A 16,781-nucleotide genomic window follows, 5' to 3' on the forward strand; every position below is an offset into this window, starting at 1 on the left:
TCGAAACAACCTAGAAAAATATACTAAAATAAACATCGAAACATTTACACAAATTTATTTAATATACATTTCTTTAATTTTTCTTTGCAATTCTTTTTGGGATGATCTTCAACCACAGTCGCTGGCTCGATATTGCTAACGGGTGGTGCGACCTGCTCATTTAATGGCGGACTGCTGCAACAATATAAACTATTTTATCCCAAACTTAAATATGTATTTTGTTATATCAGTTTATATAAAAGTACATACCTTTGGTTATCTTCGAAATTGAGAAGCTCATCCAACTTCTTTTGAATCTCTTCAGTATGAATATCAACAGTAAACGCAAAACTGAAATAAAAAAAATTTACACTTGAGTCAAACAGGACAGAAACCATATATTACTCACTCAGATTCAACTTGGCTTTTGAACGGCGACAAACTGTGGATAAATAAAATGAAAAATGATTAATATAATAATCAATCTATATAATTTGCATTCTATAATAACATTAAATTTATATAACTATGGCATTTTGGTAAAAAACTTATCTGGAGTTAGCCCATTTTCTTTTTAAAGCAATATTTCAATAGGTTTCCAAACGATTAAAATGTCTTTTTAATATAAGCTTAATAAAAATTAAGAATTTTTGAAGGGAAACCTATTAGGATAGAGATGAAATTAGAAAAAAAGGTGCAGCTTTACTAAATTTACCGCTTCCATTAATTCAAACCTCTCAGTCGCCACAATTTGGAACAAACATTTCAAAACCACCTTTTACTATCAAAAACAACCATTACCTTATCAGATCCAAAAATAGTTGCCAACTACTTTACTGCTTACTGGTCTAGTCATTCATCCGACTCTAATTTCTTCAACAGTTCTAGATGTTCCAAAAATTCCATTTACGAACTAATCATAACGCTCCCAGACTCGCATCCAAAAGGTATGCCTATAAGCAGTATAGAATTAACCATGCGCGTCGGTAAGGCTCAAGGTGAAACCCCTGGCTTCGACCGCATCTCCTTTAAGATGATTAAATGCTTATCAAACTCTGCCAAAGCTCGTCTATTATCTTTATATAACTCTATTCTAGACTCGGTTGTTATCCCACAAAACTGGAAAATCGCCACCATAATTGCCATACCCAGAGCAAATAAGTGGCTCCTGTCCTCAATATCGTTACTTCATATCTTGTCTTTCCAAAATTCTGCAACGTATTATATGTAATCGTATTGCCTGGTTTTCAAATTCGCTTCATCTCATTGATCGCTGCCAAGTCGCCTTTCAGCCTAACCGAAACACCACTGACGCCCATTCCCACGACAGCCGGTTCTACGTGTCGGAATGACGTATTACCCGACCAAGGGCTGTTGTTTCGGCTATCTAACCCCGTTAGGGGTCTCGACGGCACACCAGAGTCCACATGACGCCGCCAACAAATCCTGGTCAGATCAGGATATTCCGTAACGTAACATCAGTCAAGTGCAAAATCTGCCTTGGTTGGTCTCGCGTGACTGGACGAGGAACTTCGAGGGCCCTTGCTGTACTGCTCGATCGCAAGTCCCTACTGCAACGCCTCCCACCACCACCACAGTGCAGCACCCTCCACAGCAGCAAACAGAGCAAATAGCAGACAGATAACACGCCTCACTGTCACCCTAGTTACACGCAGATTTTGCAATTCAACTGGACTACAGAGTAAGTTTTTATGGGTCGGCATGTAATATTAATAGCTGCGGTCCAAGAGACGAAGTTGCACAGCGATTGAACGCTGTTTAATTGCGCCGGATACAAAGTGAACCGTCGCGATCGCGAGCGAGATAATTGTCGTGGCCTAGCGCTCATCACGCATCACATCGTGCGGTATCGTCTTATCAAAGCAGACGTCGACCGCATTAATACCATACTAGCTGCCCGGCAGGATATCACCCTGAAACAGGTGTACTCCTCAGAGGTGAAAACCGTGTGGTAGTTGGTGGTTTTACTTGACTGAGCAGACAGACGATTCGACATTCTGCACAATGAACGCTGACGTACCCTCGAGGATTATGGGCGTCCGCCGCAGCTCACCTGACATAAAAATCACAAGTGTTCACCTGATAAACATTATAACATGGCGACCTAAGCTGTCCTTAGCATCAAACCATCTGCCCAGTCATCTCTATTGATAAACCTGCCGTCTTTGCTTCCGCGGAACAACGAAACTATATAAACTTTTCGAAAGCTGATTGAAACGGCTTCGCGGAGTTACTGAAAGAACCTTCTCTGCCTCCCCACACAAACCGACGTCCACGTAGGTAAGCGAAAGTTTCGCAGGGTTGTCTCTGCTGCAGCCCGCTTCATCTCATCCGGGTGTATTTCGAACCCCCGTCAGAATCTTCCTGCCGAAGCGGCTGTCCTTACTGATAACCTTCGTCAGACCGATCCCGGAAATCCTCGCATTAGGGGTCTCAATACGGAGTCAGAAACTAGTGACCGTACATAATCGGAAGAAGTGGACTTTTAACTTCATCTCTGATGTGAGCAAGTTTTGGTCAACCGTGAGGTCATTTTCCAGCCCGACGAAGCGTGACGAAGGAGATGAAATCTCTTTCGGCTACGGCGCCTCGTCGGACCCGGTGCGATGCGCGATCTACTTTAGCCGACAGTTTACGCTGCATTCTCCGGCAGACAAAGCCGAACGTCGAGTGACCAGAAGGCCGTAGAAACTGCCAACACCTAGTGGCCCCCTCCAGTGGTGAGGTTCAGGTACCCGTGCATGGGTTTCGTAAAGTGCACAGCACAACAGCCCTTAACGCCATAAACACTCAGATAGCACGTGACATAAACCGAAACCGCCTCTGAAAGAGCAGTCCTAGTAGCGTAGATCTGTCAAAGGCGTAAGTAAATCCACTTACTAGAGGGCATTGAGACCTAGACTACTATATAGCAATGTGCAAATTTAAAATGTCTAAAAATTCGCGATGATTTTTGGGAATTGTTTATCGTCATTTAAAGTACAAAACCGCGTATCAACAAAATGCAAAACCGCATTAAGACATTTTTTTCATATCGGACACCAAATTTCGTGTCACTCTTTCGATTGGCTTCAAATTGTTTGTATGGGTTCTATACATAAAATAAGCTAACACGTGTTCGAGGAAATTTTTTTAAATCTTTTTTCTTCGGAGATAAATATGAGATATGATCTGTCAAAATTTGCATTTTTTCGTGATTCTGACTAAACATGTACTTCTTCAAATCGTTATATCTCGGGTTCTGCTCATCGTACAGACTTCATCTTCACGTCGTTTTAAAGCTAAAGAAACGGGCTTAACATTTCTATATATAATATAGTCAAGATTGTCCTAAAGCTAACTTAACTATTAACAGCTGAACCTTTTGAAGTTGATTTGCGTAGTGAAGGCCAGTAAATTAAGGATTCAAAATTATACCATCGTAATCCTTGTTTAATTCTCTATAAAACACGTGGTTCCAAAAAATGAGGGGTTTTTCAAGAACTATTTTTAAAATATTTTTCTTTATGACGAGATGGTTTATTTTGTGAGAATCAATAATTTTTAGTAATTTATTATCGAAAACTTATGATGAGATATATGTAGTAAGATGTTAAACATCAAGTTTTTGCAAACAGTAAAATTTTATTGCGGATTCCGATAGAATACCTATCCAGAAATAATATTTGTACTGCAAGATTTTCGTGTAAGGCGACAAACCCCTAGAAATGGGCGTGGCAATTGCAGGACTAAAGTTAGCAAAACGCGAATTTTATTACGGTTTTCGACAGAATATCGCTTCGTTAACAACATTTGTTCCACAACTTTTTCAATCCATATAGATATTCTGGCGAAATCCACAATAAAGTCTAAATTTAAGACCTTTGGTTTTAATAAAGCCACGCCCATTTCTAGAATATTCTTGGATTGAAAACTTGTAGAATGTATATGTATGTATATTGGATTTCTGTGGACCAATGATGTTCTGCCATTTTGAAAATGCCACCACCTTTTCTATACAGATTCAAGGACGATTCAACATCGAGCCGGATCATTGTTGTCGCAAGAACTTCTTTACAGACATAACGCTTTCGTTAGGTTATTTAAGACGGCAATGCAGGATATCCTTTCTGACGACCACAAAACCAAACATGAGTGTGAATTGTGGTGAAAACATTGCACCAAATTTTTGAATAAATAAATAAATTTTAGGCGGGAGGAAGTTCGCCGGGTCTGCTAGTAATAATAATAAATTTTATATTTTTAATTAAAATTTTATAAACGTCCCTTAAAAAAAAAATCGTTTATATCAGCCCAGTACCTTAAAGTTTTCAAACGCCAAAATAGTCTTCAAATTTTGTAACATAGTATAAATGGAATATAATAAAAAACAAGTAGACTAACAAGACTAAAAAATACACCCCTGTTTAGTCGTAGTAAGAATGTTGGCATCATTTAAAATAAAGCGATGCCGTTAAGACAACCTTGTGTACATGTTACTCTTAATGTTACAGTTTATTAAGTTTTTTTTTTTGTTATTCTAGTCTGTAAGATTGTAATAATCATAGACTCTAAATAAATCAATAAATAAATTTGTTGGAAGTTCCCCAACAAATCTCAACGCACCGCGAAATCTGCTCATACAGCAAAATCACAGAGCGTCAGTCGAATCTTTAAAATATTTTGAAAATAGTTTTAATTATTTCAACGAGGGCAAATAAAACAAAAATTACCTTTTAATAATATAAATAAATAATTTATAAAACTATTTTTCCCCCACAATTTTTCATAGAAAACGGCCTCAAGCTTAATAAAAATGGTGAAACTTAATAATATAAAGATTAAATCCAACCATTATCATGCCTTCATGTCCTCACCTCTTAATTTTGTCCAAAAATTTTACGAATTTAGTATCGTCCTTGCTGCCTTCTAGTTGATCCATGCAAAGCTTTATGTCATTGCTTGACAACTCAAAGTAGTTTAAATTCAATGGACACTTAAGATCGAACTCCATGAAATATCTCGCATAAAGTGAAATAATGAATGTCCAGTAGATCTTTACTACAAGATCATGTACATCGGTCAAATCAAAACCAATGTTGAAAGCAATCATTTTTCGATTGTAGAACATAATGTTTGGCAGTATAGCACGAAGTTCTTCGATACTCATTGATAGCTGCTGATAGTATTGCACCAAATGTAGAGAAAGAGTATGCGCCACTTCGTTGTTGAGTATTTTGCGAGCTAACAGACAGGCCGGACTCGTGCAATCTTTGCAAAAATATTTTTCATCAATAGTTGCATGTTTATAACGTTTTCGATCTGCAAAACCAAATTGTGTGTATACATATTTAAAATCATTGCGATAATATTTTAAAATTGTTTTCAGAACTTACTATTAAAGTGTTGAAAAACAGCCCATGCCACATGATATTGACCCAACTCGATTGTGTCATCAACTTTTCCCTTAATGGCTGGCAAGGTAGCACAAACTTCTTCGCCCAACTCTTCTAGCGTACCCTTTCGCTTGCCGCGTGTTTTGATATATGTCAAAAAGTCATCACTTGTGCAAGCATTTATAATTTTAGATTCGTACAGATTAACTTCTTTTTCGATTAGGGCTTGTGCCATACACTTGTAGCAGATTTGATCCGAATATCGTCGAGGTGTCAGTGGGCCTCCAGCGATAGAACACGTTATGCATTTGCAGTTCCTATTAAGTCGTAAATTTAAATGCTTAAAAATAATTTTTTCTTCAAAATTAAAAAAAAAGTATACTTTCGAAAAATTTTAAAAATATATAATGAAACCCCCACACATTTTTGTCATTATTCAAATAATCTGTATAATTTCCACAAAATCGCCCCTTTGCTCACTCTTGGTGGTACTCCAACAGCACATTGCATTTCTTGCACTTATCTTCGCAAACCAATGTATTAGGCGGCTTAAAAAATCCATCTGGCCATTTCATCTTCGTGTATGCCATTATATTTTGCCAGGCAAGGCGCCGATTTTCTAGGCATTGAAAATCATAGAAATCATTGTCATCATCGAATTCCTGCAACGAGAAAGCGATTGCGTCCTGCACGACAGTATCGAATATGCGATGCACATTAAGTAAACACTTTCGACGCTTGCGTTCCGTTTCAGACATATTAAATTTGTTGAGTTCGTTCCAAATATCATCTGTATAACGCTTTTCAACGCATGTCATTTTGTCATCGAATTGAATATATTTTTTTATAAGTGCGGCATGGCGCGATGTTAGTTCATCCTCTTTCAGCTAAAGTGTTGGAAGGAAAAAATCAATAGCAAAATAAACTAATAAGCAAACAATTGAAAACTTGTGGTGTTAAGCACTTACAGTTATGATACAGGCCAGCATAGTGTCGGTGAGAGTAGAGTAAACATGAAGCTGATATAGACGCTGACACAGCAGTGTCCATGTTAAGTTAAATTTGCGGAGAAAATCATTCTCAAATGCAAACAAATAACATGAAATCTGTTCTGATATACGGCATAAATCATCATACCCGTCCAAAATATCTGCAAAAATGTAAAAAAAAAAAATTTAGTTTCTGGTTTTGGGCAGGCATATGTACATGAACATACAAGTTAGCATTTCCTCTGCGGGTATTTTATTGTTGTCAGGTTCCACAATTTCTATGAAGCCTTCCGCGTATGCTTTAACGATGCACTCGACGTGAAAGGCTAATATTTGCAGCAACAATAAAGGATTGTTCACCATAAGACTGAAAGAATTAAGAAATAATAGTACAGTAAAAAACGTGTATTCATTTGAGAGATTAACAAACAACGACAGTTTACTTACATGGAACTAAATAGTACGAAAATCATATTGTCTGATAGCGAGTCGTCATATATGAAATCCATATGTTCAGCCTTTTTATTATAGACAAAGCCACAAGCTATCCAATAGATCTCTTTGTTGGCGTCCAATAGTTTTTCAAACTTATTGTAAGCGGTCCTGTTTCTACGAATATAAAACATATATATGTATGTACGTATTTAACTAAAAACTGATCTTATAGATTTTGGTATTTGATTTTAAAACATATCTATTAGAACGTTCGAAGGTCTTTAAAGCAGCAAAGCATGCACTTACTTTAGCATTGGCCCGTACGCCTTAATTAAAACATCCAGCAACATGACCACCATATGCGCCGTTTTGAATTGCTCTACCATAATATGTATAACAATTTCACGATACTTCAGACAATTTTTGCATGAGCAAAATGTAAAGAACTCATCGTTACTATGTTTTACATGTATGTTTGATACATCCTATAGTAATAGTTGCAACCAATTAATTTTTAAATATTTACAATTAAGTATTATGTTCATCATACCATAAATGGACTGAGTGTGCGATGTTTTTTGCTGATAGCAAACTCCGCAATAAGGCTCTTCTTAATGTCCAACTCAATAACATTGTCTTCTCGTTGGCTCAATTGCGCGAGAGAAACAACATTTTTGATAATCAGCTGCACCTGTAAATGTGGTGCATGCGGATCAAATGGCGGTAAGGAGAGTATCTTCGATAATGCTGCCGTTGGGTTTTTATCATCCAGCACGGAAACTCCCGGATCGGAAAACGGTAATTTCGACAATAACATTGAACGATCCGCATCCATAGTGTCTGCATGTGGTTCTGGTGAAACCAGCAATATCTCAGGCACGTCGTCGTCCTCGTCACTGGAACTTGTACTGCTGCTGTCACTATCTTGCCGCGGTTTTAATAGCACGCCGCCCAATTGCGTTTCAGCGGCTAAAGAATCTAAGGGTTCCGCATCGGAGTCACGTGGTTCGGCCCCATCATCATCCGACTTCTGTTCGCTAGAACTCTTGAGTTTTAACGTTGAGTTTGCCTCAGCGATGAGTGCCGATTTCATACTTTGCCAGTCGAGTAGGTGAGCACCCGGCCCGCTGCCAGTTGCATGTGCGGCGGCAGCCTCCAACGCGGCTGCCAGCTTAAAATGCACGGTAGCGAAATCATCACCATCGGAAGTTGATGGCGAGGAACTGTTTGAGGGCACTACCGTACTTTTGCTGGTTGAAGGAGCTTCTGTTTCCATTCCGTCAATAGCTGTTGGCTGGCTTGACGTTGAAGTGCCATAAGCAATCGGGGCAGTGGTTGGGCTGCAGGTGGAAGAGTTCACTTTGATACGTCGCACTCGCACTCGTAGCTCTTTTGCCTTTCGTGCTTCCATCAGTTATCCTGCTAGAATTGTACTTTTGTTGCAGTGGCAATACAACTGCACCAGCACAGTTTAATTTCAATTGAATTGATGACGCTACAATAGCCGCGGCATCTACAATGATGGTGTCGACCTTACGCCCTCACACTTGGTAATCTCCACGATGGGATGAATGCAACGGACGTCGGCGCATTTAATTGGCCTCCTTAATAGCTGTCTGTTTCCAACTAGATTAATACAATTCTTATTCAATACAAATGTTTATACACATAACTTCGTTTCTGATACAATACAACGGCGTTATTCAGGGTAAAATAAAATTATTTGATTAGTTAAAGTTTGTTCGCACGCGCCAATTGCTCGTTAACTTGTTCGGTTGGTATTCGCTGCTTAATTTCCGTATTCTCCACCATACAAATCTTCCACAAAAGCACTTGCCTTTTTTGTACACTTTTCTGTTATTTTCTATGCACTTCATCCGCTATTTGCATTTTTCATTTTCTGTGCTTACAAAATCGTTCGCTGCAAATTTGTGTTCAGTAGCAGAGGCCGTTAAAAGCGCATAAAAACAGCGCAAAGCAGGGCGGGCAGACGAAGCCCAGAATTTCCGCGACACTTTCACTCGGCCGCCGCTGCCTAAAACCTCAGTTGCACAGAGCGAGTTCACTTCCCATCAAATTTTCAAATGATCCTTGCACTTCAGCACTATATGTTTTTTTAATTGTATATGTTTCGACTGATGTAAAACTTATTATATTCTAATATTTTGATCAGTTTATGCACTTACAAAACTTCCTATTGTTTAATTTTCCCTTTTTCCTCGGATGTGTGAAATTTCCTCGTTCTGTGCTTCGTTCTCTATTCGTCGTTTATCGTCGTTCGTTAGTGTTGCTGCAAACTTTGTTTTGAGCAGAGTTGCATTATTTCGCACCAGTACTGTACAAACAAATTAAAGGTCTTCAAAATAAATCAGAAATTATTCCATTATCTTATGTATACGGTTGCCACTCGCCTCACAACTTTTCTATCGAAATCTTTGAAAAATAATTTACCAATTTTATTTTTTTTATGTACCAATACAATTACGGCCCTATTTCCACGCCAACGACAAAATTTATCGCAGGGCTATGCAATAATTACTGCGCTTACAAGTATGCTGAACAATCTTGACTTTAAGCGTTTCAACGTTATTGAAACTATTAGCCCTTCCACGGCAATGACACAACTCATCGCATACGAATTGATTTAACTATTGCGCCAAAGTGTCGGTTCCAAAAACTCGGCTTTAAGCGCTCTTATAATGAATTTTTTTATACAATTCTTATGACCTATCGGGAATCCAGGGTGTGATGCGACTCCGTTCCCGTGGGACGGTTTGCAGACAGGAGGCAATGAGCCGGCTGAATTATAATGGCGCCTCATCGACACCGGGCATCGAGGAGTAACGGTGGCCTTACTATGACATGAGGCGTTGGCGCGCTGGACCAGATGAGATACCCTACAACTTATTTGACTGCTGAGCTCGCCTCTTCGAGCAGCCAGTCGTACACACAAGATGAACACAACAAAACAACATCAACTATATCAACAAAAACAGCAGTCAAACGTAGCGCTAGTGACTATCGGAAACAACTGCAAAAACAGCAGCAACACGCCAGAGAAAATGAGAAGTCAGGTCCCCATTCGGACCTCATCAGCATCGTATAAGTCCGGGTGGCAGATGCAAGAAAGCAAGAAACGAATCCGTAGGTGCAGACCGCATCCGTGGCCCCCGTCCGGTTAACCGGGGGCCCTTTCTGACCACCAGCGAGCTGGCCTTAGTGGTTCGTGTGTCAAGTGGTATCTTCGGTACCTGCAGCAAGGAAAGAAGCCGAGTGAAGCTCGCGCCATGGCGGACGTCAGGCAAGAGGTTGAGCAAGAGGAAATCGAGCGACAAGAGCGCAAACGCTGACGACAACGACTGAGATACCAACCGTCCTGGGCGGGGTTGTTGTAGCTTCTACAACAACAACAACAGCGCAAACGCTGAGGCGACAGAGCTGCAAACGTTGGTTAACAACAACCAGTAAACTACCCGCACCTGCCGAAAGGCAGAAAAACGGGCAACAGCAGCAGACCCGCGCCGCCAATTGGCAACAAAATAGCAACTTCAACGGGCACATCAAAACGAAGCAGCTGCCAGCTTACACCACCCAAACCACCGTCCTCCAGGGGCCTTAACCATAAGAATAATAAGGTAATTTGGGACCTCTCCTGAGAGAGGCTCAGAGCGTGTGTAGAGCTGAAGAATAATATTAACTTCTGACATTTGAATTTTGAATTTATTTATAGAGTTTCTTACACCGGATCTAGCAACAGTCCAGTCTACTCTGAAGGTGGAGGTGGTCCTGGCCGCAGCCTTCTTTCCGGGGGACAACGCCAACGTGCCACCTCTTGAGGTACAGCAGATATTAGAATTCTGTCGCAGAAGACGACTTCTTGCTAATCTTTGCTGCGTTGCGTGGGGCAGCTCGGGCACAAATCGTAGGTGTGAGTGCCTTTTGGAATGTATAGTTAATTAGCGAAGACCTTGTGGAATCACAATGTGGGCAATGCACCTACATTCACTACTACGGTCAAAGAGGAAGTACTCGGCATCACTCTCAGCAACAGGTTAGCCAGCCGTCTGACCCTCAGTGGTGGAGTCCTCACAGTCGGATCATAGGCTTATCCGATTTGCACTGAGAGCTGAAGTTCGGACAGGTTATCCCATGAGAAACCCCAGAAAAACAGACGGGTAAATACGAAGAAGTACATAGGTTGGACCAAGTTAGAGGCACAACAGTCAGAAGACAGGATCAACAAGTGGAACGGCTCTATTTTAGATGGCTTTACTTCTAGCTGTTCCGTGACAAGGCCAAAAGGTAAGGCTCAGGTGGTCACGGAAACTCTCAGTACTTAGAAAAGAAGTGCGCACAGTAGGGAAAAGCGCACAGGGTGGTGGGAGGAGTGCTCAGTCAGTCTGGAAAAATATAATAAACTGATTAGAAAGGCTTAGCGTAGCAGCTTTAGCACCTTTTGTGAGAACATCGCATCGGCTCTTGCAGCTGCTAGGCCTCATAAAGCCTTAGCCAGAGCCACAACAGGGACCAGTTCCTAATGGGACTTTTTCAGAAACTGAGCAGAAAAGTGAACTCGCCCTGCTGTCGGCCCACCACCCGGATGCCATTCCAATCTCCGGGGATGCGGTGTTCCGGGCGTACAGGCCATCCCCCATCGAACTGGAAACTGGCTAAAAGCTTTATAAGCCGGCAATCAGTGCGGTAGGCGTTGGACTGTTTCGAACGGTACAAGGCCACCGAGGTGGATGGCATCTGTCCACTGCTGCTTGAGGGGCAGTCTAGCACAGTCGGTCGCTGTGGTGTAGTGGTAAGCAGTGCGCGCTTTCACACATCAGCACCTGGGTTCAAGCCCTGGTCAAAGCAACATCCCAAAAATATAGAAAAAGGTTTTTTCTTAACAGCGGTCGTCCCTCGGCAGGCAATGGCACACCTCCGACTGTATTTCTGCCATGAAAAACAGCTTCTCATAAAAATACAATCGCCGTTCGGAGTCGGCGTAAAACTGTAGGTCCCTCCGCTTTGTGTGACAACATCAAGGCGCACGCCACAAGTCGGAGGAGAAGCTCGGCCAAACACTAACATATGTGTAAGCGCCAATCTATTATTATATTATTATAAGTCTAGCACTGGCCCACATTCCCGTGGTGTTGCAGAGGGCCCGGGTTATCTTTTTCCCGAAGGTTTCATACCTTTTTTTTATATGAAAATATTATTTTTAAACACGAACATTTTTTAAACAATAATTTAATATAAAGTATTAATTTTTACTATGAATTTTTTCCCTCAGAGTACATTAGGGTGCCCCTCGAACATGCTTTTTTTTGGAAATTTCAACACCCTACCCTAAACTTTATTCGTTTTATGAGACATATTACTGCCTGTTTTTATAATTTTTTTAAAGATCATTTAGAGGTCACGACCTCTCGATTTAGGTCAGAAAATACGATTTTGTAGATTTATGAGTTTTTGAATGACTGTTTTTGATTCGATTCAATGATCGAATATGGTCTGGGAAGAGGATATGTAGGCCTTTGAAATGGTATATAATAATCTATTGTCGGACTTGGCTTGTTGGTATTTTTTATCGGGTAAAAAAAATATATTTCTCTTGACTTTTTAAATTTTGACCATCGATAATTTCCACAATTTCAAAATAAGTAGTACTATCCAAATCTATCTTTAAAAAAACTGATAGCAAATTTATTGCAATCGTATAAAAATTGTCGAAGTAAGGCAACTTTTCTTAAATACGGCCTTGAATTTATATTGTTTATTAACCGGACTTTCAGATTTTTTGGCAGTGTGACAAAGGAATTCATCAATATTTATTAAAAATTGATATATGAGTAAAAATTTGTGAAGTGGGTCACAATTTTTTCAAAGGTCGAGCTTTTTCTGTGCAATTATATTTTTATGCTTCATAACGATAAAAGAAAAATACAATTTTCCGACATTCGAATTATTTTTTCATTTTGTTATAGCTATTAACATTTTTCGAAATTGTTTAGATTTTAATTGTTTTCTCGCGATTGGTAATACCGATTCTGCTCATATTTTAAACAGTTGAGAATGATGGTGTTTTCTTTCCATTATTATTCTTTATTTGGCCATACATTTTTTTTAATAAAAGTTATTAACTTTTTTTTTAAATATTACTGACATCTCAATGGCTTTAAAATCGCGTTTTTGGTTAATATTGTTTTACGTTCTATTAGCAAATTTTTCACAATTTTCTAACACTTTACTAAACTATCGAAAGCAAAACTCTGTTCGACAGAAAATTCGATACTCAACGAAAATTTCGACACGGTGGTATAGCTCACAACACGAATTTCACCTTCGATAACCAGCGAAGATCGAAAATCGAATGCAACTCATAATAAGGGCCTTAGTTTAATATAAGCTGAATGTCGGTGAATTAAGTCCAGAGACCTTCTTGCCAGCCGCAAGCCTAGGCTCCTGGAGTTCGTTCGAAGCCAACATAATATGCAGGTTTATTTATCGTTCCTCATCTCCCTCGCTGTTTCCATGGTCCCATCGCCATTTTTAGCTTCATCTTCCGCTATCTAAGGTCAGTCCAGATATCTAGACCTAGATCTTTCTCAATTTCTCTTCTTCAAGCGTGTTTGCGTTGTCGTCTTTATTGTTAAGATTTTTTAACCGCAGATTTACGCTTCCTTCCGCCTCTTGGCTACCTTCCAATACCGTGTCGATATATTTGAGTTTTGTGCCTACAACAAGAGCAGGGCGTCCTCTGGCTTCACCCCATACTGGATCCATACCTTCGACTTCGGAGTCGTTTGGATCAGAACTCGGTCCTTCATCTCTAGATGCACGTTGTCAGCTAGCCTTAAGAGGTTTGGAATCGTTCCCTTCAGCCATACTAGTTGCGCTGTCGTTATATTTAACGAGGTTAACCCCGTTAAACCAACCTGCGCCGTCAAATGAAGGCAAAGGTTCGCCCGGATCTTCATGCATCCGGCTGATCATTAGACTCAACAGCTCCCTCTCTACAGATTTCCACCTATCGGTGGTCATCTGTCCATAAGAGCCACTATGGTCCAGCAACGCGACGGTCAGGTATTGCTTGGCTACCTCTCTTAGTTATACGTGACCTGGGATAACCTCTTTACACTCGGCTTTCTCAGCTTGCCTGCTGCTCATCGCCATTGCTGCATTCGAAGTCTACGGTTCATCGTCGTCGCTTTTGTCTAGCCTTGCGGTCTTGCGCAGCGGTTTGTCGTTGCCTACGGAGTTTTTCTGGAGTTTGATAGCCGGCCTCTCGTTTTCCGCTGGGTGCTGCCATCAAATTTATCTCACAACCATGATCAAGGATCGTTTCCGTATTACAAAGCTATTAAGGAGCCTTCAGCACACAACACCAGTGCCAAAATTGCACTCTTGTAAAAAATAATATTTCAATACATTTTTGTGAAGTCCTTTGCGTGTAGGTACCTCTTTTTCTCAACTAAAATTTTCTAATTTATAAATGCTATATTTAACTGGTTTATCTTATTTTATAATTGCACTTTTGTTTTGAAAACATGGTTCTTATTTTATTGCTAAATGGGAATGTTTAAAAAGAATGGCAACATTTTGGCAATTAACTTCCAAAAGGTGCCGAATTCCGGGCGCTTCCTACTTTTATTATATTTCTTTCGAACCACGAAAAAGTATCGGAGAAGTGCAGAAGGGAAGCGTATTGAACGAAAAATTCAGTCAGACACATTTCGGAAAAAAACAATCGAAAACGTATCCGTTACTGTTGTCTGTACATATGTACGTTTCTGCCGCACACTTTAGTGGGAAGACGGATTGTCAAAGTATCCGAAAATGGAATCAGTAAACTGACAAAAATCCGCACTTCATCCACTTTTTTGTCCTTTTTCGGATCGGTTTTCTGATTTTTTGCCGGCTGGGTAAGTAAAAGAACTTGTATTCTGGAGTGTGTTCACTCGAAACAACTTTTGCTGCTTTAACTAGTAATTTGTACTCTCCTATAGCGCCGAGAAAATCAGAGGAATAACGAGTTGTTCGTGCTCAGGTAATTCGCTTTGTGCTCTGGCTCTTTTCAGAACAATAAGCCGACAAAACCAATTGCGAGCAATGGAGTGGTTACGTTGGAAGGAAACGGAGCAACATCAAAAGAAGATTCGGGAAATCGTGCTCAGATAGTTGATGCAATACAGTTTAAGTGTGTACTAGGGTATTCGATATTCGCCTTTTTCCAAAACCGGTTTTTGAGTTATTCGAAAGATTCCAATTTGAAAAAAACCGGTTGCCGATTTTGAAATATAGAAAAAACCGGATAAACCGGCTTTATTTGACATACATATTTTGTATATTGAAAATGCTTATCTTGGTATGAAATCCTGTCCAAAAAATACAATGAAACTATTAACAGTAAAGATAGCTTTTATTAAGAAAAGAGCAAAGCAAAATAAATACCATGTTTTTTTATATCAAAATTAAAACAAATAGGAATCCGCGAAAAACTCACGTTAGGTCTTTTTTTTAATACTTTATTGCATTCTGACTTTTTACGGGATTCTTGCCGCCGTAGCCCGGTTCAATTGCCCTAGTTCACTTTTTGATTACTGTAATGTCAACAGAAGTTTTTTTTTAAGCAGCTGTTGCCCTTCGTCAGACAATGGCAACCCACGAATGCGAAGAGAAGCTCGGCCAAACACGTTTAACCGCCAAGCATTCGTTTATTGGAACCAAATATTGTTCATTCCCAAATAACCTAGGATATAATTTGAAAATATTTAGAGGCTTCCTTTGAACTTCAAAACTTCGAAAAACCCAACAGTTTAATTAAGAGGCCAAGATTTGTATGGAATGAAAAAACCGGGTTTTTCGATCAAAACAACCATTTTATTTGATATTCGAAAAATCAAGATTAAAAAAAAACCGACTCAATCACCCTAGTATGCACATTAGGGTGGAACAAAATAAGTTAAGTCGGAATTCTAATCCCCCATGTTCTATATCGAAATAAATATACCCCAATTTTTTATTTTAAAATCAAAAAATATTTAGAGGTCGCTCAAAACGCTCAAAATTTTTCAATAAAATAAGTCTGGTTTTCTTCAGGAGACTTCCAACAACAATGCCCAATTGTTTTTTCGAGAATTCTATACCATTCCTACGAAAAGTTTTTTCCACCTCTAAACATTTTTTAATTTCAATATAAATAAATAGGGGTATATTTTTTCGGCATAGAACAATTCTAGGGGGTGCGAGAAAAAAACCGACTTTACTTTTTCACATGCATTTTTGGACTACCTTAATGTACATACACATACAATGTAAAGGTATGCAGGTTTGCACCCTAGCGAAATTACTAAAGAAAGCAACAACCGGTTTTAAGTACGGTCGACTCCGCTCTCTTATCAATAGTATTGTTTTCATACTGGCCAGATATTCATGTTTTTGAGGTAGATAGATGAGAACCAATTCTCATATTTGCACTGCTGGATCAGCTTTGCGACTTGTATCGCTGCCGCACATTGATGGAAGAGATAATTGCATGTACTACATACATATTTACGCATACATACATACATATTATAGTAAACAAATATGATTCTTGACTCATCTTAAAGCAGACGTTCCCAAACTTTTTTCTCGTAGACCCTTTTCAAAACTTTGCTGGGTTCGGTGGACCCCCTGCTGCAACATTTCTAACATATTTCCAAAGCTCATCAAAAAATGTGAATATTAGATCTAGCGATGTAAATTTGCATCGCGGGTGAGTTCCAAAACTAAATTTGGAGTGGCAAAAATAAAAATTAAATATCTTCTTGTGTTCTGTTTAGTAAAAACATGTGATTACACACTTGCTAATTTAAAAAAACAGAGCTCATAAAGTCATCAAAGTACTCTTTCACTCTGAGGAGTTATATTTTTTAAGAGTACTCCGAGAGCTGGCGTTATTTACATTCTCCTCATAAAATAGTTTATTTGTGTTGATGGCGTT

At 39.5% G+C, this 16,781-nt stretch overlaps 1 protein-coding gene across 1 annotated transcript in view; it reads right to left on the minus strand.

Annotated features, from left to right (window-relative positions):
- Nucleotides 1–9,134, minus strand: part of LOC118737812 — a gene marked incomplete in the record, with an annotated part of 45,679 nt that extends 36,545 nt beyond the window's left edge. Inside the window, 11 exon segments of the mRNA XM_036468583.1 lie at nt 68–174; nt 250–330; nt 389–421; nt 4,857–5,301; nt 5,376–5,692; nt 5,856–6,262; nt 6,344–6,525; nt 6,592–6,731; nt 6,812–6,973; nt 7,106–7,284; nt 7,350–9,134. Coding sequence (XP_036324476.1) covers nt 68–174; nt 250–330; nt 389–421; nt 4,857–5,301; nt 5,376–5,692; nt 5,856–6,262; nt 6,344–6,525; nt 6,592–6,731; nt 6,812–6,973; nt 7,106–7,284; nt 7,350–8,210 — 2,914 coding nt within the window.
- Between the last annotated feature and the right edge of the window lie 7,647 nt (nt 9,135–16,781).

The sequence above is a fragment of the Rhagoletis pomonella genome, unplaced genomic scaffold, assembly GCF_013731165.1.
Source record: "Rhagoletis pomonella isolate Grant_MI unplaced genomic scaffold, Rhpom_1.0 Rhpom_scaffold_00004, whole genome shotgun sequence".
NCBI classification, from domain to species: Eukaryota; Metazoa; Arthropoda; class Insecta; order Diptera; family Tephritidae; genus Rhagoletis; species Rhagoletis pomonella.